General features: G+C 35.3%; 1 protein-coding gene across 2 annotated transcripts; it reads right to left on the bottom strand.

The window, feature by feature from the left end:
- Window positions 1–227: 227 nt before the first annotated feature.
- On the bottom strand, window positions 228–21,733 carry camk1db (calcium/calmodulin-dependent protein kinase 1Db). Of its 2 annotated transcripts, none has more exons than XM_056239246.1 (11): window positions 21,188–21,733; window positions 9,926–10,057; window positions 8,680–8,754; window positions 7,120–7,258; window positions 6,791–6,920; window positions 5,450–5,525; window positions 5,209–5,321; window positions 4,626–4,704; window positions 3,481–3,568; window positions 3,189–3,339; window positions 228–1,448 (listed from the first exon to the last, which is right to left on the bottom strand). In XM_056239246.1, exons 1-11 carry the CDS (start codon window positions 21,280–21,282, stop codon window positions 1,420–1,422), a joined length of 1,107 nt encoding a protein of 368 aa, XP_056095221.1. In that variant the 5' UTR covers window positions 21,283–21,733; the 3' UTR covers window positions 228–1,419. The 2 variants fall into 2 exon arrangements, with proteins under 2 accessions (XP_056095221.1, XP_056095220.1); XM_056239245.1 differs by having other exon boundaries at window positions 228–1,419.
- Window positions 21,734–22,934: the final 1,201 nt, after the last annotated feature.

Raw genomic sequence — 22,934 nt, 5'->3', positions numbered from 1 at the left:
ACAACAATAAAACTGTTTTATCTTTGCATTTAATGGAAAATTTAAATCAACTCACCATACACTCATACACCAAAAACACTCATTACAGAACAAATCTACTGAAGAGAAAACACTGCTTACATCATTTCTGCGACCTGAATGAAAGAACCAGCATGTAGCTGCTAAATTCAGAGGGCTGGTATGAAGACCATGATGACATGCAAGATTCAAGAGCAGAAACTGTTCGAATCTCTCACGGTCATATATCAGTGGGCACGTCATATCAAAACAGCTTTGGACGGAGTGTGAAATTTTAGGCATTTTTGCTCCACTGAAACACAAGATCTGCAAATACAAATGTCAGTCACTGAAGCTGGTAGTTTTCATATAGATCTGTGACAAAAAACACATTATGGGTCAAGCGTTCTTCAGTTTCCTCAGGCTTAGTCACAATTAAAAGAATAAAATTATGACCAGTTTACATTACAGTGGCTATATTACAATTAATAATCATTTAAGTGGTAATAACAACAAATACTTCAATTTCCACAAAATATTACTACGTAACAATCACTGCAATATAAAGTGTGAAGAAAATGATACTGTAAATGCCAAAAAGTCATTTAAAAAAAGCAAAGCATACAAAATAAATCCAAAACATACACAAAAAAACTCTTTAAAATATGCTTATTACCACCATTTCATACCTTCAAAAAAATTGACAGACACACACATCACTCCAGATTCTTTTCTCGATATTAACAAAGTCTTGATAAAACCATTAAACTGCACATTTCCATTTTTTAATACAATATTAACACCCTTCATTCACTTGCACCATTCATGCATCCAGAACCGAAGTTTATACGTACTGGATGGCAATAATTGTGGCTATTGGTTTAAATCCTCTATAAACTACATGAGCTTATCTAGATATTCTGTAAATCTCACATCCTTAATCGTTTGGTCCTTCAAAACAGCAGCAGGTTGAAACACAGCAGCAAAAAGTTACAACAACTGTTTAATGAAAGAAAACTGTTTTATCTGCACAACTTTTAAGAACTATTACGACCCAAAGCAGATGTGCTTCAACTCGAGGTTCGTAATCTCCATTCAACAGCCACATTAACGTTCAAGTCGTGAGCTTTACTCATTAAAACAGTCACCTTAAATACACAGGCCGCTCTTTTTGAGACAGGCTCAAGGTATAGCGCGCCATTGGCTTTCCAGAGAGGAAAACGTGTTAGACTGTGGACAATGGAAGTTACCGTTAAATAGAAGAAAACACGATTTTCCACAAAGTGCAATAGTCAAGTCAGCGGTCTCACAAGGAGTGATGTCATTTTGAGCCGGTGATGATGGTGGTGACCGTGGACGCCCGCGCTTGTCGCTCAGGCGTTCCCGTCTTCGAGGAAGAGTTTGCCGCTTGCACGGACGGACCTAGACAAAGATAACACCCTCTTCAAGGGCTGTTCGACAACACGACATAATACAACACAAAACACATCACTGGTGATGAGCAACTTGACACGGTCAACCAAAGTCGAGTCAAAAACATCTATTGTGAGTTTCAGCTGAAGAAATATAAAGGCCCAGATATACTTCAAGCAAAATCGAAGAACGAACCGGTGTGACGTCCAGTGTTGCCAACGATTTTCAATGGAAAGTAGCTAAAGCCTGCTCGAAAAGTCTCAATATGTAGCTAGATGGCGTCATGCGCCAATTGTCATGTTTTCTCTCCTAATCTGTGCTCACATTCTGTATTTTAATATACACTGCCCGCCCAAAAAAGACGCTGTTTGGATTTAAATAGGCAAATCCTTAAGAGCCTATGATTGGATCATTATTGGAGTGATTATTATGTTTCTAGCATGTTAGCCTATATGTTTGGCAACAGTTCTTCTAACCTTAATTGATGGAGTGTGTAGCTTTTCATTTCTTAAACATCCATGTAGGAAGATGGCCATATTTCAGGATGACAAAGATCTTGGAACAAAAATGATGCACCTCTTGATGGAAATAACATCACAACATTTATTTCCATCAAGTGGTGCATTCATTTTTGGTCAAGATCTTGTATTGCGCTCCAGCGCTCTGTAAAGTCTCCTCCAGCACATCCCAAAGACTCTCAGTGAATTTAAGATCTGGACTTAAAATTATTCTTCATGCTTCAACCATTCTTTCACAGTCTGAGCCTGATGAATCTTGACATTGTCGTCCTGGAATATGGCCATGATCTGACTTCCTACATGGTTGTTTATGAAAAGAAAAGCTACACACTCCATCAATTATGGTTTGAAGAACTTTTCCCAAACATATAACATGCTAGAAACATAATAATCACTGCAATAATGATCCAATCATAGACTCATTTGGCAAAACCGAACAGTGACTTTTTTTTTTTTGTCCGGGCAGTGTAATATATAGCTGGGTGTCAAATAAAGCTGTTCTCATTTACATATTTCCTGTCAGACAATGGAACAAGTATGATATAGTGTCAAACTACACGTAAACCAGATTAGTCGCTAAAGGGGTCTGTAAAGGTGATAAATTGACGTAATTTTGAACAAAGGCCAAATTTTAGGCCAAAACAAAGTTAGTTTTGAGTTCAAAACAGCTTGTCAAAGCGAATATCTCAATAAAGTTGGGGACACTCCTTCAAACTACCATTGGTCCGTGACGATTAAGTAATAGGTAGGTGTGGCTCTTAGGCTCCGCCTTCTTTGGCGTGGATCTTCTCAGGTTCATTTCTTCTGTTCAGTCCGTCAAGGCCACATAAAAACATGAATACACTCGAGAGCTGCTTTATAGCAATAGAAATTTAAGTTGTGATTCTAATTTAAGAGTGAGTTACACAGTTTTTCACGTTTAATACTGTAAAAGCTGCTTGCTTTCATGCAATCTATTGTATAAAGTGCTATTTAAATAATCGTGATTGATTAGAGTGCCAAATTGCAGAGCTCTTGCAAACATATCCAAATCGATATGATGCTGTTTTCGCACCACTGGCATTTTTGGTGTGTGTTTATTTTGTTATTGAGAGGAAAGCGCTCAGCACATATTCACATCTAAATGTGTGGGCGGCGTCAGATGTTCGCTAACAGTGTATCGCTGCAAGGCTATTTTGGACTTCTTTTTACCCCTAAGCAAAGAATGAAAAGAAGTTCGCTGTGAGTATATCGGGGCCTTAAAGGATTGTGGTAACTTACAGTCGTTGCGGTGGACTGAAGAAACATCAACCGACTGACTCTTCCCTGGCATGGATGTTGGGTTCTGCTTCCTGTGTTGAGAGGAATCCATACTGCTGCCAAGCTGAAGACGCCTCATATGTCTGATCACTGCAGTGGCATTAAACGCTTGCTGTGAGGAGAGAAGAGTTTAGACTGACACTGACATTTAAATCACATGTTAAATAAAATACTGGTCAATCAATACGGGTTTTTCAATTAATGAATCCAAAGGGGGAAAGAAAAATTTCATGGAAAGGACGTGGTCACTTACTCGCCATTTTGCTTTGGCAAAGTTTTTCTTCATCTGCCGGCTGACTGATTCGTGGATGTTCTTACAGAGCGCAGTATCACCAGCTATCCTGAAATCAGAGGAGAGTTGGACTTGCAGTATCATCTGGCATCCATGAGGGGGCAGAGTCTTATTATTTGTGACGATATGTGTGTATAAACATGACTATATAATGTCAGAACAAAGATTTGTGCTCATAACATCTTAAGGTGAATGTAGTTACGGTTACGATTACTGCAAGCAAGGTAGCGTTGTGTTGATATTAATCAAAGACTTCATTTGAACTTTGTATAATATAATATATCATAATATATATATACACTGCAATTCAAAAGTTTGGGGTTTGTATTATTTTTTTATGTTTTTGAAAGAAGTCTCTCATGCTCACCAAGGCTGCATTTATTTGATCTAAAATACAGTAATAAAACAGTCATATTGAAATATTATTACAATATCAAATAACTGTTTTCTATTTGAATATATTTTTAAATGTCATTCATTCCTGTAATCATTACTGCAGTCTTCAGTGTCACATGATCCTTAAGGAATCATTCTAATATGTTGATTTGCTGCTCAAGAAACATTTCTGATTGTTATCAATATTGAAAATAGATGCTTAATTTTTTTTTATTCTTTGATGAATATGGAGTTTAAAAGATCAGCATTTATTTAAAACATAATAAAACTCTTTACTATCACTTTTGATCAATTTAATGCATCCTTGCTGAAAAAAATAATGAGTTATATAAAAAATCTCTTCTCACTCCAAACTTTGGAACTGTACAATATATATATATAAAGGCTATTATTATACTATTAAATTGCATTGTGACATTATTTTCATGACAATTAAGCAGTTCTCATTGCTGTAATGCATATCATTATATTATATTACTTTTTACATCATGGTGTAAACGTGTACGTTTTAATTTGATTGAATTGAGAACAATGAGAATTTCAAACTTAAAAGTAAAACATTTGAACACATTAATGGGCATTATGAAGGCAGGGGAATATGCTTGATTTCCACAAAAATTGAAATAGATAGACTGTGTGAGAATTACTCTTAAACCTACAGCAACTAATATAACATCAGAACGGCAGTGAACACAATCCTGGTCGCTCACCATGGATGCAGAAGAGCCTCATCGCAAGTTAACCTCTTTTCCGGATCTTTCTGCATCAGGTTACTAATGAAGTCTTTAGCTATAAAACAACACAAATGTGAAAAAAAAAAAAAAAAAACCTGAATCAGTTACACAAGGGCGCAGATCTAATTGTGAAAAAATGACACCCTCCTACACTTCCCCAGACACCAGGGAACAGCTTGTGGTGTGGGTGTCGAGTTGTTATTTTCAAACGAAGCTGAATTGCCTAGCGCCAGATAATGCTTTTCAACTGCTTGATTTATATCTGGCTGCAATACCTCAGTGTTACTTTCAAAAAACCTATATTAAAGTGTTGCTCATGGGAAAAAACTAAGTCGTGACTGACAAGTAAACACAAGTAACTCAAGTCTTACTCAATGATAGCGTTTCAGTGGGTGGAAGAGATAAAACGAGGTGAAGAAGGGTGTCATGTTCTCCCATACTAAGAACACAACTAAAGCTTGAACCTGATTAAAATAAAATATATATATATATATATATATATATATATATAAAGAGTTTTATGTCATAAACTATAATATATGATTTACTTCACACTTACCCGAATCAGAAATGTCGTCCCAGTACGGGGAATCAAATTCATATTCTGCCCTCAGTATTTGCTCAAACAGTTTGGAGTCATTCTCATCATAAAACGGAGGGTATCCACACAACCTGAGGAAGCAGAGGATTCAAGAGTGGTCAGTGTTTTAACCTAATGACCTCTTTTTAAAATAATGAATGTAGCAATGGTTGGGAAAGCAGCAGTACATTTCATATGGCGGGGAAAAAAAATTACTCACAAGATGTAAGCAATAACTCCGATAGACCAGCAGTCCACGGCTTTGCTGTAAGGCTTCTGTGCTAATACCTCTGGAGCTATTAAACATATTAAACGACAGATAAAGTGAATGAAATGATACATTTACTAAAAATTTGTGCTTTCAAATCGATTAATCGCGATTATTAATCTAACATAAAAGTTTCTGTTTATGTGTGTGTGTATATGTGTATGTATACACACACACACACACAGACAGACACATATATATATATAGTATATATAATATATATATACAGTATAAATATAATAACATATATATACACACATATATTATATAAACAAAAACTTTTGTTATATGTGATTAATCACGATTAATCGATTTGACTGCACTAATAAAAATGTTTTTAAAGGATAGTTCACCCAAAACCAAATTTGATCATCATTTACTCACTGTCATGTCATTCCAAAACTGTATGTTTTCTAATTTGCTGTTTTTTTTTAACCACTTTTATTGTGATTTTGTTGTTGTCTTTTTTTGGATTCGACAGACTTGATTTGCACAGATAAAAATGTCGTCTTTGTATTTCACGAGAAAAAATTGATATGAAAAGTACGAATGTGAAAAAACCAGCATATGGATTTGAAACACATTAAGGTCAGTAAATAATGGCGGAATTTTATTTTTGGAAGTACACTGTAAAAAAAAAAAAATCTGAGAAATTTATGGTACCAAAACCGGCAGCTGTGGTTGTCAAAACTGTGCTACTGTAAAATGTATGGTAGTAACATTTTAAGTTTTATAGATTGATACTTAAATTTACAGTAAAAATAATTTATTAACTGTAATGATGTTAATACACTAAATTACTAAAGTCATTTTCATTTTCATAACACACCGACAACCACCTTAAAAACATATGAGGTAAAGAGAAAAATCACATGATGAATCAAAGTTCATCACAAAGAGCTTTTCCACACACTGAGGTAAATATTAATTGATGGTGTCATATACAAAACACCATCATGGTAACATATAACACTATAATACTGCAATAAACATTCATTTAACAACAAGACATAACATAAACCCTAATGTACATAACAAATAAGAACAAAACTAAGAAAAAAACACATCAAATGAGAAGTGTCACACATGAGGAAATTTTAAGACTTTTTACACTTCCAAAAACTCAAATTCTACTGTAAAATTACATGAAAGTCCCATTAGATCTACTACAGTTTTTCCCTGTATATACAGTAGTAAGAGAACTTATTGTTAACCAATCAACAGGCGTTAAAATTACGATCATTTTTTAAATATTCAGATTCACACTGATATTTAATGGACTGACAGCCCTACCCACATATCCCGGCGTCCCGCAGGCTGTGGACATGATGTCATTGGTTGCGTCCTCCATCTTGGACAGCCCAAAATCACTTATCATAATCTTGGATTCTTCATTCGGGTTAAAATAGAGCAGATTCTCCGGCTGTCGGGAGATGAGAGAGAGAGGGTGATTAGGGTAAAAAGTCACAGAGAGTTATTTACGCTGTACGTCTTGTTTCCACTGAAGTGCGGTGACCTTTCAAGTCTCATGTTCCAGCTTCCTATGTACTATAATGAAACTGTACGTCTATGCATATCGATTTGTTTTGGTGTGAAGGAAATCAGTCAAGGGAAATCATCACCTTCAGGTCTCGGTGGACTATCCCCAGTGAATGCAGGTAGTTAACTGCATCCAGAACCTGTTTGATTAATGCGCTGGCGTCCTGCTCCGTGTAGAAACCCCTCTCCACAATACGATCAAACAACTCCCCACCCGACACACTGAAAAACACAACAAATCTGCGTTTTAATGTTTATAGTTATTCAGAACTGTCAAACTTACATACAGGTATATACAATATATAGGGATGCATGATATATCGGCCACCATATCGGTATCGACCGATGTACGTTTATTTTTAATGTTATCGTTATAGGCCCGATAAGAAAATTTGGGTGATAAATAATGGATTATTAGATGCATTAGATGTGCACTGCTCACCATGATGGTTTTGAATTGCTTGAAATATGATTAGAATCACTTAAAGGAAAATAGTTAAGTGCAACATATGCAGCGCAAGTCTGTCATATAGGCTACATATAATTATAATAAGAACATTGTAATTGTGTGCTTGGGACATGGCTTTTAATGATCTAAAAATTTGGATTTATTTAGATTTTTCGGTTATCGGCTTTCAAATAATAAAGAATTGTCGGTTATCGGTATCGCCAAAAAATGTCATATCGGTGCATCCCTACAATATATACACTGATGTTTAAAGGTTTGGGAAGAGTTTTTAATGTTTTTGAAAGTCTCACCAAGGCTGCATTTATTTGATCAAAAATACAGTAAAAGCTGTAATATTGTGTAAAAATTATTACAATTTAAATAACTGTTTTCTATTTGAATATCTTTTAAAATGTAATTTATTCCTGTGATGCAAAGCAGAATTTTCAGCATCATTACTTCAGTCTTCAGTGTCACATGATCCTTCAGAAATCATTCTAATATGCTGATTTGGTGCTCAAGAAACATTTCTGATTATTATCAATGTTGAAAGCAGTTGTGCTGCTTATTATTGTTTGTGGAAACCACGATAACGTTTTTTTCAGGATTCTTTGATGAATAGAAAGTTTAAAAGAACAGCATCTATTTGAAATAGAAACATTTGTAACACTATAAATGTCTTTACTGTCACTTTTGATCAATTTATTGCATCCTTGTTGAATAAAAATATTAATTTCTTTCAACAACAACAACTTACTGACCCCAAACATTTGAAAGGTAGTGTATGTTTAAAAATACAATAAATCAAATATGGGTTTAACGTGTTTCACATTAAGCTATATAGATTGAGACTGCGTTAACCATCTGTTGTTCAGATCACTAAAATGATCTCAAGCAGCAGCAGGAGGCTTGGACACAATTCAGAATAAGAATTGGCTCCTTTTCAAGTCATGAGTTTAAAGCGCCACAGGATGTTGAATTGGAATGACAGAAAGAGAAATTTTTTGGATTGCAATTAAAAGGAATGTATCAGTCAGTCACACATCAGATATAGGCAAGAACAGATTACTTCTTAGGCTTTTTAAGTTTTCCACATTGCAAACTTGCTTCACATTGTTTGGCTCCATTTCAAAGACTTTGAAGACTTAGAGCATTAATTAAGCACAAATTGAAGTAGCAAACAGATTTTACTCACAGTTGCATAATAAGATATAAATGACTGGGGCTCTCGTAAATGTCTTCTAGAGCCACAATGTTCTCATGCTTGACCCTGAAAAGAACAGACAAAATATTTGATCAATTACAATGAACCAGAGGCGCACTTGAGTGGATTATGAAGGCTTTGTTTTGGATGGCTGATGTTGGTTCCCATTACATGTTCCCGACCGTACGCCATAGCATATGAGTCGGGCTGATAGATTGAGCTTTTCTGTTCATGCAGACAATGAAAAAAAAAAAAAAAAAAAAAAAACCTCTAGAGATTCTCAAATGTAAGTTGCTAACAAGTTGGCAAACAACTGAAGGGCAATGCATTCATAATTTGTTTCTGTGATGGCAAAGCTGAATTCACTGTCACAAAATAAAATAAATAAATTTGTAGTGCTTTTGACAAAGGGACACACAAAGCGACAATAAAATAATAAAATAACAAATAAAATATGTAGTGCTTTTGACAAAGGGACACAACAAAGGTCCAGTGATGTTTTTTTAAATAATAATAAAATAAAATAAGATTTAAAAAAATGAGCTTTTGACAAAAGGGCAGACAAAGGGACAAAAGCATAAAATAAAAATAAAATAAAATCCTTCAGAAATCATCCTAATATGTTGATTTGCTGCTCAAGAAACATTGCTTATTATTATTATTATTATTAATAAGTGCTGCTTGCTTTTTTGTGGAAACTGATCTTTTTTTTTCAGGATTCTTTGATGAACAGAAAGTTGAAAAAAAAACAGCATTTAGGAATCTTTTGTAACATTTTATAAATGTCTTTATCTTTTGATCAACTGAATACATCCTTGCTGAATAGTTACATTCCAGTCACTAGAATCATTCTGACCTCAGCATCTCCAATCCAGCTGCAGCGGGGTTTTTTTTTTTGTTGCCTTGCCTCCTTTGCCAGAACGCCTTTTTACCATGACAACCGCGGACCTGCGCTCGGCCTCAACGTGCGGTGAATAGCGAGGTCTGCGGCGGAGGCCACATGAATCATTTCTTGCGATGCTTTTGAAAGGGACAGGTAGGAGTCAGTAAAGGTGGGAGGCTGTGAGGGGCGTGTCATAAAGCCTGAGTCATCTCCCGCTCAAACTCACACTAAAAGCTTCCTTTCAACTTTAGCCTTTTTCCTCAGTACTGTAGCAAGAGGAACTTGTGTGAAGCATGTAATGGGTGTTGGGTTTGTTATTGTAAGCCTTTTCTGGTGGCTTTTAGGAGTACTTACTTCCTCAGCACTGCAATCTCGTTTTCTATTCCGCTCTCTTTTCCTCTTAGTGCTTTTTTCGGGATGCATTTCACGGCGTACATGTCTCCTGTGGCCTTCTCTTGGGCCAGGACCACTTCAGAAAACGCCCCACTGGAAAAACAGAAAAGAAAGGGGAAATATTAAATAGTGGCTGGAAAATGTTTGGGAGACAGAAAGAGGACAGGGAAAAAATATGGTGCTTGAAAGCTTGGCAGCAAACAGTGGGGTCCAATAGTTTGAAAATAAAATAAAATAAATACAAATAAATAGCAAAATAATAATAATAATAAAATTCAATATAAAATAGTAGTGCTAGACAGCCTACAAAGGGACAGAAGAATAAAATGAATTAAAATAAAATGATAAAAAAATAGCACTGCTTAAGACAGCCTAGGGATAGATGAATAAAATAATAAAATAAATTAAAATACAAAAATAAAAATAACACTGCTTTAGACAGCCTACAAAGGGACATAATAATAATAAAATAAATTAAAATAAAATAAAAATAGTTGTGCTTTAGAGAACCTTCAAAGGGACAGAAGAATAAAATAAAATAATAAAATAAAAATAGTAGTGCTTTAGTACTGCAAAGGGACAGAAGAATAAAATAAAATAATAAAATAAAATACAATAATAAAAATAGCACTGCTTTAGACAGCCTACAAAGGGACATAATAATAATAATAATAATAATAAAATAAATAAAAATAAAAATAGTTGTGCTTTAGACAACCTACAAAGGGACAGAAGAATAAAATAAAATAAAATAATAAAATATAAATAGTAGTGCTTTAGTACTGAAAAGGGACAGAAGAATAAAATAAAATAATAAAATATTAAAATAAAATACAATAATAAAAATAGCACTGCTTTAGACAGCCTACAAAGGGACAGGATAATAAAATAAATTAATATAAAATAAAAATAGTTGTGCTTTAGACAACCTACAAAGGGATAGAACACAGAAGAATAAAATTAAATAAAATTAAATGAAATAAGATCATATAAAATAAAATAAGATAAAAAAATAAAAATAAAATAAAAGAGTGGTAGTGCTTTAGACAGCCTAAAAAAGGCCATAGTATAATATAAAATGAAGAAAAAACAACAACAACATAGTAGTACTTTTGACAGCCTACAGGGACAAATGCATCAAATAAAATAAAATATTAAAGAAAAACTTGACTTGTTGTCAAATAGTAAGGACTACTCTTTCAAATGTTTCACTATATTTGTACATTTCAAAAGCATAGCCACATTCACGTCTCCTCTGATTCTTCAGGGATGTTGTATCATATGCACTGTGTGTAATCAGTTGGCCATTGTGGCTTGTAGCTAAGCCTTTATTGGTCACTGAAAATCCGCTCTAATCCTTCAGCACACACACACACACACACACACACACACACACACACACACACACACACACACACACACACACACACACACTAACACATTAATTTACAAATACCGGCACGAGCGCTCGCGGCAATTCGGAAAGCTTGGAACAAAAGGCTGTTCCTGAATCGTTTTATCAAAATATAGGGTTTGGTGGTTTGCCAAAACAAAGCATTTGTCATCTGTTTCTTAAACTGTAAAATTCAACTCTCATCTGCGATTGAAACGCAAGCCCTTTAGGAGGCTAGAAATGGAGTGACTCATTGGCCGAGCGCCCAGCAGGTTGAGTACTTTGTAAGCTATGTGTTCATATGAGCGTGTGAGATTGCAGTGGGCGCAGCATTCATCTCTTCAAAGGATTAAACTACAAAAAAAAACAACAGCGTGTGCTTGGATGGAGTGCATTAAACAGATCACGTGTAATTCAGACACATTTTAAACATTACTGGTGTTTTCCAGTGCAAAAGTCACTGACATGGTAGAGTTTTATGGATGGTTGCCAGAACGTTGATAGGCGGTTGTAAAGATGGTCAGAGTGCTCGTAACTAAGGAGTTATGAGTGGTTGCTAGGTGCTTGCTTACTGGGCCAAGTCAGAACATAGCATATTTGACTTTAGGATGGTTTTCAACACCACTAAACACCTCAACTCAAACAGCAAAAACAAAAAACAAGACAAAATAGAAATAAAACAAAATTTAGGTGATTCAACAAACAGCAAAGTAAAATAAAATAGTGTTTAGGACTACGAAGGGAAAAAAACCCAAAATAAAATAAATAAAAATAGTAGTGCTTAGTAGTACAAAGGGGAAAAGCATTAAATAAAATAAAATAAAAAATAAAATAAATAAAAATAGTAGTGGTTTAGACAGCCTACAAAGGAAAAAACAAAATAAAATAAATAACAATAGTAGTGGTTTAGACAGCCTACAAAGGGAAAAAAACAAAATAAAATAAATAACAATAGTAGTGGTTTAGACAGCCTACAAAGGGAAAAAAACAAAATAAAATAAATAACAATAGTAGTGGTTTAGACAGCCTACAAAGGGAAAAAAATAAAATAAAATAAATAACAATAGTAGTGGTTTAGACAGCATACAAAGGGAAAATAAATAAATAAAATAAATAACAATAGTAGTGGTTTAGGGGTTCTCAAACATTTTGGAGCCAGGGACCCCTTACAGGGGAAAAACATTTCCAAGGACCCCCTCATATTTATAACAGTGATTGAGCACAAAGTTAATGTGGGAGCGGCTAAAAAAATATTTTTGCACAAATGGTCTCCACCCAGGGTCCTATGCAGGAATTTCTAAATAGCCTACTGAGGTCCCAAAAGTGATCTTGCTAGGGGGGTTGGGGGGCATGCCCCCCCGAGGGATTTTTGATGTTCTTGATCTACACATGTGCATTTTAAGGTGTTTTAAGGCCCAAAAATTGGATAACTATAGTTTTAAAAGCATGTCAGTGGGCAGTGGCATAATTTTTTTTGTCAAGATGACAGTTTAAATTTTATGATCCATATACAAAATGGAAATGCAGAATGTATATGATTATTGTTCACATGCAGGCTATATCAAAACTCAATCACATATTCCAAACCTTAAATGAAAAATGTTTCAAGGATTATTCTGCACAAAAAATATAGCTTAGCCTTAGCCCATATTTATACAATAATAATGGCAATATGTTTAATAGGTGCGTGTGCTGTTAAATCGAGCTTATACCCACTGTAATTAGCTAAAAAAAACTTACAGTATATCTGTGTTAAATAGGAATCCATAATGTTAGTCTCATCCTGGGCATATATGCTTCTCTTGACCTGTATAGCTGCCTATTTCCTTTCCCAAAGCTGAACTTTGATGGATACTTGGCAAACTGATTGTTTCAGTCGTTCGTTTAAAACTTCTATCTAAAACAGCTGTTTATTTTAGCTATTTAGGCCTACATCTTATCTCGCACTTTATGACCATTAACTGAAGCGTCGTGCTGGAATTCGTGCTCGGCTTGCAGCTTATAAGCCCCGCCTACTTTGAATTCATCTCCGACTCAAACATTTTGACATTGACTGCTGTTGTTGTTAGTCTGCTGAAGCAGCTCAGAGGAGAAGGTCAGTTATCATCGCGATGTACAATATCCTTGCAGCACCAAATTAAGTTAATATTATGCAATTATTTCACAACTTTCATTATATAACACACATAGAAAAATGACAGAGGTCCGGACATCGGGGACCTCAATTGTGGGTACGGCTCTGTCCCTATGCAATTTTTAATATTACAGCACAAATTTTTAATTTTCCATTAAATAAGTTGCATCTGAATGTGTAATAGGCCTACTTTGTTGCGTTGTTGAGGCGTTAGCCTTCCCCTCACTCCACAGGAAACCTTAAATTAATGGTAGCTAGAACAAAACGAGAATGAAAAATAAGTAGGCTACCCTATAAGATAATAATACAAATAATAATAATAATAGTAAAGACAACATTTATTTTAAACATCAAGTCTAAACGAATTAATTTTAATCAAAACTGAAACTGCATAGACGGCTCGTGCATCTCTCATTCGGTCCAAAGTTTCCACATTGGCGATGTAGCCTAACATTTGGATGCTTAACTGTAAAGAAAGCTGCATGCTTCAGTCACAGTATAGGCCTACACATATCAGCATCTTCACATGCGGAGAAATGAAATTGCAATAACAGCAAGTCGACAGAATGATGACTGCCTTCATAGTGTACAACAGATAAATTAAATTAAGCCGAACTTTATATAAGTTCGGTTGATTGTATTTTATTTTGATAATGATCAGGCTTCTAATGTCAAATCTAGCAGTGTTAGAACTGACATATTGTGCGCGCACGCGCTGGCGCACGTGCCCCAAAATCAACCAAAACACAGCGAATAGTCTACTTGACGCACAGACATACGAAATACAGATATATTATCTATCTAGAAACCTAAGTGTCTACTTTGTATTATTTGACGTTAAATGCATTATATAAGTCACTTTGGAATAAATAGCATGTTTTCAGATGATAAAGAAAACACGAATTATAGTCCGGAAAAACGGTAGGCTGTTATAAATTATTTCGCGGACCCCCTGGCTATAGTTCACGGACCACTAGGGGTCCGCGGACCCCACTTTGAGAACAGCCTAGAAAGGGAAAAAACATAAAATAAAATCATTAAAATTAGTAGTGCTTTCGACAGCGTACAAAGGGAAAATTAAAAATTAAAAAAAGAGTAATTTAAAATAATAAATAAATAAATAAAATAGCATAGTCAAGCAAAAAGGGCCAAAGCAAAAATATCAAATGAAAAAAAAAAGAGCAGTACTTTTGCCAGCCTAAGGGACAAAAGCATAAAATAATCAAATAAAAGATTAGTGCTTTAAAATATGCCTACAAAGGGACAACATCAAATCAAATAATAAACTATTGAAGAAAATTTTGACTTGGCCATTTTATGAGCATTTCAAATAGTAAGAACCACTTCAGATGTTCAGCTTCAATTCTAAAATAGCACAAAAAATATATAAAACAAAATAAATTAAATAAAATCAAAACCCATAATTCAGGAGATTCAACTCAACAAGCAGCATGTAAAATATATAAATATAAATACACAATATAACCATTATTCAGGTGATCAATATCCATCTAACTGATGGAGAGTGTATGAATCTACAGAGAAGCAGGTGTCAGTTCACCAACCGCCAGAGGAAGTCATCAGTTACAGGAGGGGTTAGAGGTGTAAGAGGTAAAGACTAAGAAAGCATGACCGTTAACCCACATCCACTGACCTTTATGTGCTTTCTGTTCCTTGTTGTGCACATGTAAAACACTTTTAGCAACAAAGCTTGCCAGAGTCAAAGCTCACTTATGCAGTTATTCTCTGAAAAGCATGTATTTGTGTACCCGTTACACACACGTAATTTGCATAGCATGAGGTCAACAAGAAACTAGTGATCATATCATGATTCTGTGGTCCATGACCTCAATGCTTTGCAGTAAAGCTGAATTTCTCATGCAAATGTCAGAGTTTCATAAGCCTATATTCATTATATGGAAAGTGGGTGTAGTCACATATTATGAGATGTGAGGGAACGTCAATTCAGAGTCTGAAAAAGGTGCTCTATCACATGCACTTTTTCAGATATTACCGTTCATGCAATGTGTAATACAGCTGTTTGTGAATGTGAAATGTCTGGAAAGTTTCAAAGATCAAAGTGCAGATAAATGGAGTTACTCTCTACGCTTCCATCCAAAGATAAGAATTTAACTAATGCGCAACATTGGAATATTGCATAAAAGGCTCATGAATTTTCTGTAGAGCTGCGTTGAAATGATATGTATTGAGAAATGCGCTATTAAATGTGAATTAAAGGTACAATATGCAGTATTTTGCGCCACCAGGGGTCGCTAACCTCTTACAATAACAAAGGCGTATATTAATGACGTATATTCCGCATTAAGCGGAAAATTATGGATCTTGTCGTCAAGCTGATGGATCTTTTTATGGATGAGTGAATACATTGATGTTTTTAACATGTGGTATGAAGCAGGGCGCGATTGCTAGACGTATAACGTTACCAGCGCCACACGTAACGCGAGTCCCGCGGATATAAAGGAATAAGGACATTTCATTCTAACGAACTACCGAAGTGCTGAATTAATGCTACTCACACAGGTCAGTTTATCAGACGAATGAAACTTGAGGTAACGCAGCGCTGTTTCACTTGCTCTAAAGGCCATTGCACACTGAGTCCGAAATTTTCGCACGTTAAAAAATAAATACGACCTCACGTTATGTCAATCACGCTTGCACACCCTCCGAAACTTTCGTGCGTCATAAAAAAAACGAACCGGGTTCGATTTTCTGCGTTTTTCGCATCTGTTGCAAGCAGTTTGAATGGTGTTTTGACAATTCACAGCCTCCGAATCACGAATACGAAAAAACGCATACGAAAATTTCGGACTCAGTGTGCAATGGCCTTAACAGTTACACTATCACACTAAACGGCATTCGTGGGTGTTGAATGTTGTTAGTTAGGTTGTGTGTTGGCTGTATGAGACTAGCAGTGAGATAGATCAACATTAGAATAACATACAGATCATATTCTAACTTTTCATCATGTTGAACTACATAACATTGATTAGTTGTATGTACATTTGCTCACCTGTCTAATAAAGTAACATGCAACACTCGCGTCTCTGTCAAGTCGAAGTTAGTCGCGGACGTGGAGCTCTCGGCATCTCGAAAGATGTTGATCTTCGTTCTAGTCCTCTTTTTGTCTCAAAGTCTGCTTGCCATGGTCCAAAATGTTTGAACAAAACAACAACAGCGTGAGCGTCCTTCTAGGCATAACGGGTATAACTGGCATAACCCAGTTGTCAACGTCTGTCGCCATGGTTACTATTGCAGACAGTACGAGGTCAAACCTGGCGGAAACCATAGGTGGAAACTGGGGGTAACGCGGATATGACGCAATTGACTGGCGACTCCTCACCCCTCCTCACACGCCTCGTTTCCTTGGTTAAAATCGCAATTTTCTCACGATTTACAAATAGTTGGAAACATTTGGGATATTGTAAGTAATCAACTAAACAAAATATATAACATTGGCCTATTTTACTGCAAAAATCCTGCATATTGTACCTTTAAATAGAATTTTAACAATGACGTACTGAACCGCCTCAGGAGAATTCAGGAAAACTGACACCTCCACTCGGAAGGTAACAGGATTAAGATGGGATTAATCTAAAATTAACGGATTAATTAACACTTACACTGATTGTATTTTCTCATTTAGAAATGGCAAACGTGGTACAGATGGAGTTTGAACGATATAGAGTGCAGTATATTCGGATGATGGGGTGGAGATTGTGCAGGTTGAGTCATTATGTGTTGGAATGTCTGAGCTATTTCTGACAATGCTCCATTGTGCATCCACAACTGAATCTAATATCAGCACGCTTAATTCTGTGATTCCTAAGAATTGATTCCTTCCTGCTTTTGAACCGTCTGTGTGCTGTTTTCAGTTTGGTGCCTCTGAAAGCTGAGTCTTGTGTAAGGAGTGTTATGGAATCTGTTATGTCATCTTCAGGATGGGAAATCCTAGAAAGATAATCCTACCTGGATTAAACGTGTTCTAGATGTATGCCTGTTCTTCATCGCAACAGCTTTAAACATACACTTACAAGTGGAATTATTTTTATAGATATTAAATATATACACACTAGTGTTTAAAAAGTTTGGGGTTGGTATCTGCATAAGATATCTTAATGTTTCTGAACAAATTCTCTTATGCTCACCAAGGCTGCATTTATTTGATCTAAACAGTAAAAACTATAATATTGTGATATATTATTACAATTTAAAAGAACTATTCTGTTATATTTCAAAATGTAATTTATTCCTGTGATCAAAGCTGTATTTTCAGCATCATTACTCCAGTCTTCAGTGTCACATGATCCTTCAGAAATCATTCTAATATGCTGATTTGATTTTTCAGAATTCTTTGATCAATAGACAGTTTTAAAAAACAGCATTGATCAATTTAATGCGTCCTTGCTGAATAAAAAATGTAAGATTTTTTTTTAAAATAATAAATCAAATTTTAGTTAAAAAAATGTATACAATGACACAAAACTAATTTTATGCATAAACTTTACATCCAAATATTTTTAAGATTGTGAGAAACAAATTTACTAAAGTGTGTCCAAATTTTTGGTACCATAATTCAGGGATCTTCAACCGTACTACTGGGGTCTCCATTGTTGCACTGTCCTGCAACAATGTAATAAAAACTGAAAAGATTTTTATTAGCGTTTTTGTAAAGTTTCACGTACACAGATGACAACGTTGTCAAAATGATCCCAGTTCAAAACAACTACAATTCCTGTATTAAGCTGCCTGGCCAATAGTTGGCGATATCACTTTGTAAAGAAACACAAATCACATATGCGCATGACGTCACCGTCTACACAAATTTGCCTTCTTGTAGTTTACACTGAGATGATAACGGTATTGTTTTCAATATGTGCACTTTGAAACCAGTTTTCAAAAAGTAGCATTTGCAGGCCCTTGTTGTGTGAAAAGAATGCCAAAATGAATACAAAGTTTTTTGCCTCCTAGGTTCCCAAACATCTGCTTCAAATTTTGAAGTGATCCTGAATACGATGATTAGAAGGTTCAGATGTGTTAGATTAAGGGTATGCTTACACAACACTAAAAAACTAAACAAAGAAAAGTTTTTTCTTGTGTTTTTCACGTACAGACGACAAAGATCCGCGAAATGACTTAAAAACCCTGTATTATTCATGCCAGGCCAGTAGATGGCGATGTCACTTAGAAACACTACGTGCCTATAAACTGAACACGTAATACGCATGACGTCACCGTGTTCACAAATGTGCAATTTTGTAGTTTACATGGAGATGATAACAAAAGCTTGCGTTTTCAGACCCCCAAAACGCTGTTGTCGTGTAAATGAACGGTGAAAACACAAAAAAAAGTGTTCAGTTTTTAGTTGAAAACGGTGTTGTGTAAAAGGCCCCTAAAATTGGAGCTGGACTCTGCAGTAAGTGGGTCTCCAGGAGTAGATTTGAAGACCCTCGGTATAATTCATGCCGTTGATGATGAATTATGATCATTACATCATCATCATCACCATCATCTTTAAAATGAGAAGAATACAAAGCACTGCAACAATGAAAAAAAAAATGACATCATCCATGCAACATCAGAACGACTTTAAAAGCTCTTCTGCCATGGTGTGTGAACAACACAATAAAAACAATCATAATCTGGACACGCAAAGTGCGAGAGAGAGAGAGAGAGAGAGAGAGAGAGAGAGACTTGAGAAACAGAAAGAGAGGAAAGGATAATGAGGATAATCTGAGTCTTTCCCTTCTTCTGCAGTCATATAATCCTCTACAGTTTAAAGCGTTGGGGGTGGAGTGCTGAACCTCGAATGACATGCAGTCAAACAGTCAGATTAAAACAATCATCACACATGTGCAGACACCACTGTGATTCCTGCTGACGGACAGCTGAGATCTGACAGAGCTTCACAGCCTGGGACATGGAGGCTTTGCTGTGAACTGTAAAACTATCGCAACTGGAAAGACTATTGGAGATCCTATACGAATGAAACATTTACAGGTCGGGATCGGCCTGTTTAATAAAGCCTCTAGTTAATCCTTTTGTAAGAGTCTTTTGATGAGCTATGGTTAAAATCTTATGTAATACATATCTCTCCACCGTTAATGACCTGACCGACCTCAGCTGACTTATACACACACATGTGCTAAATATAACACACACACTCCAGATGTTTGGAAAAGGCAGTGAAATAAAAATAATAATAATAAAATTAAAAATAAAATGAACAAAATATAATAAAACACATTTAATTAAATTAAAATAAAATAAAATATTTGAGTTATTTATGTCTGACCTGACCAACCTCATCTCCGTTATACACATATTATCTTTGGAAAAGGCACTGAAAAAAATAAATATATATTCATAATGAAATATATTTTTATCAAAAAATAATAATAATTATACATTTTTTTAAATAAAAAAAAAAGTCATTTATGTCTGGCCTGACCAAGCTCATCTGCCTATCTCTATCATCTCTATCTTCAGATTTTAAGATCTACATTGTTCCAACTCAAAACTCATTTTGCTAAACAAAACGCAAGAATGGCAAAAGACTATGATACAGCACTACTGCAATCGATTTCTGAAAAAGTGTTTCAAAAATTAAGCATAGTTTTACAATGGTGGTGAACGTGTCAGCTAAGAGTCTATCACAGATTACAGGACAAATTAAAATAAAATAAAAAAATAAAAAAATAAATGGTTGAAATCTCTCTGAGGGGACATAAAAATACCTGTCCTGTTTTTGGTCCCTGCGCACCATATAAATAGACTTAAAGACATCATCGTCTATTTCAAGGCATTACTGGGGAAAACCCATGAACCTGTACTTCAATGCTGCTACAACAGAAGAGGAATTTGGAAACAGTTGTTAAAGACAACAGAAAGCCATGTTGCCGGTGTGAGATATTAAAACTGCATGACAGAAGAAGGTCTGAACATTATAACCTGCTATTCCAAGTGGGTTAAGTAAGGATTTAAAGTGCATATTATGCATTGACACAGACCACATTGTACAGACCAAAACATCCTATTCTACATCTGATTGAATGTGCAACTGTGAGGAAATATTGGCAGTGACAGCTTGACAGTTCATTTAGTCTTGCTTTCAAGGTCATTATAAAGTGCTTATTAGAAAAAAAATTGAATGCTGATGTTTCTAATAAATCATGGTGACAGTGCTGACTGAAAAACCCTACAAAATGTTAGACGGTGATAAAATAGTTTCATGACTTTTTTATGTATTTATTGAATTACAATGGTAACAGGGTCGACCAATAACAGGAGGCAAATTCAAGTCTTTCGTTGTACATGGTATAATGACAATAAAGGCTTTCTATTCTAATTTAATAAAACCTTTCTGAATATTACAAGTAGCCTATAAAATGGAAATATTGGCTTTTATTACCATATATTTACATACGCAAATTGGTGTCCTGTAGTTTACATTTTCATAATAGAAAAGAAAAAAGGAACCTTTTCGTGAATGAGTGAGCCAGCCAAAAGAACAAGCTTTCACTTTTTAACCATTTATAAAACAGTAAATATGTCTAATGGAATGGTAAAGTAAATCCCCTGTCTGTAACATATTCTTACAGATCAAACTTTGAAGACTGACTCATATGCAGATTTCAAAACCCGCCATTCACAATGTCAAATCATCATTCATACTCACGTCCCGAGGATTTCCTTCAACTCGAATATCTTCCTGATGTCATCCACTTGCTTTTTCCACGATCCATTCCCAGATTCCTCGCTTCCCCTGGCCATGGTGCTTCCAGGGTGAGCGCTGCCTCCGAATAACCTTCTTAACGCGTCAATCTTTCCAGCCTTACAGGAAACACAAAACACAGGTAAAGACGCGGACGTGGGTATCGGCCTCTGTGACTGTCTGACAGAATTTAATCGTTTCTTGCATTCCGTTCCATGCCGCCCGGTACCGTCAACAGAACGAGGGCTGACTGACGCACAGCGCGCGAACTCACCGCGGATCCTGACTCACCGCGACGCGCGACGAGCTCAACCAACAGAACGCGTAGCGCGCGCGCGCAAATCCGTTAGTCCCCTATTCTTGAGGTATTCCAAAGTAAGGCTGTTGTAACGCACCGGTTGATAAATGATGCAACTGTTGCCCGGTAAATAACCGGTGAGCGCGTGTGAGGGACGACAACAGACTGCGTCAGAAACAGTACACCTTCTGCATGAAGAGCAAACACTGCATTCATTATTACATTTACATTTATTCATTTTATCCAAAGCGACTTACAATTGCTATATATGTCAGAGGTCGCACGCCTCTGGAGCAACTAGGGGTTAAGTGTCTTGCTCAGGGACACATTGGTGTCTTGCAGTGGATTCGAACCCGGGTCTCTCACACCAAAGGCATGTGTCTTATCCACTGCGCCATCACCACCACCATCCGAACTCAGTGTAGTGAGGAGGAAGACACTTTATTAACTAAAAACGCCCTATTCACACAAATACAAGTAATTAAGGTCATTTTAATTTAGCTACACTGAAAAAATAGGTTCCAATAATGGTTTTTCGTAGTAAGGAAAGGAGAAAAAACAACAACATATTTTTGTTCTTAAAAGAACAATTTTTCTTAGTGTGAATAACATTTTAATAATCTAAAGAACATTTCCACTATAAAATTAACACATTATGTAATAAAATATGCACTAATTTGCTTACATTTTCAGAAAAGAAACATGAACATTGGTTAAAGCCAGGTTCAAAATTGTTTAATATTGTTTTGCTTGTAGTGTCTTGCTTTAATTACTATTTGTATCTTAATATTTAATGCATGTATACAGATAGGCTAGTATATAAAAGATGTGGACGCAAAGAAAAATATGAAATGTTAATATTTTAATATATAAAATGTCTTAATATCTCTCTCTCATATATATATATATATATATATATGTCGCAGCAATAATCAATTCCCTTTGCTTTTTGAAATAAACTTTTCAATTTCTTCCTGAAGGACTAAAGGAAGCATGGACATTTTTCAGAATACATTCAATGTAATTCATTTGAATCGTTTAATTAGGGGTGAATGTGAATCCTAAGGACAGACAAACAGGTTTAATTATTAATATCTTTACCTTATGAAAATATATGAAGACATGTTAATGTCAAAATGATTAATTTTTTTCTTTTATTTTTTTTAATCTCCAGAAGAAGCATTTAAGTACAAATTTCATCCACACAACATCATCATTATTGAAAACAACGCATATAATTTATCATTATAAACAGAGTTTGGATGGGTATGTTAAAAAAACAACGATAGCAACGTAAACTAGACACCAATCAGCAACTTTGCAAAAGAAAGTTTGATCTAATTGTCTCCAGCTTTTTAAGAGGTATCATTTTATGATTAATAATTTCATGTAAACATACACCAATAGATTCTG

This window comes from Rhinichthys klamathensis, unplaced genomic scaffold (genome assembly GCF_029890125.1).
Source record: "Rhinichthys klamathensis goyatoka isolate OS25496 unplaced genomic scaffold, OSU_Roscu_1.1 h1tg000557l_1, whole genome shotgun sequence".
In the NCBI taxonomy this organism is placed as follows: domain Eukaryota; kingdom Metazoa; phylum Chordata; class Actinopteri; order Cypriniformes; family Leuciscidae; genus Rhinichthys; species Rhinichthys klamathensis.
Note: the sequence above shows the minus strand (reverse complement) of the source record. Positions and strands in the feature narration are given on the sequence as shown.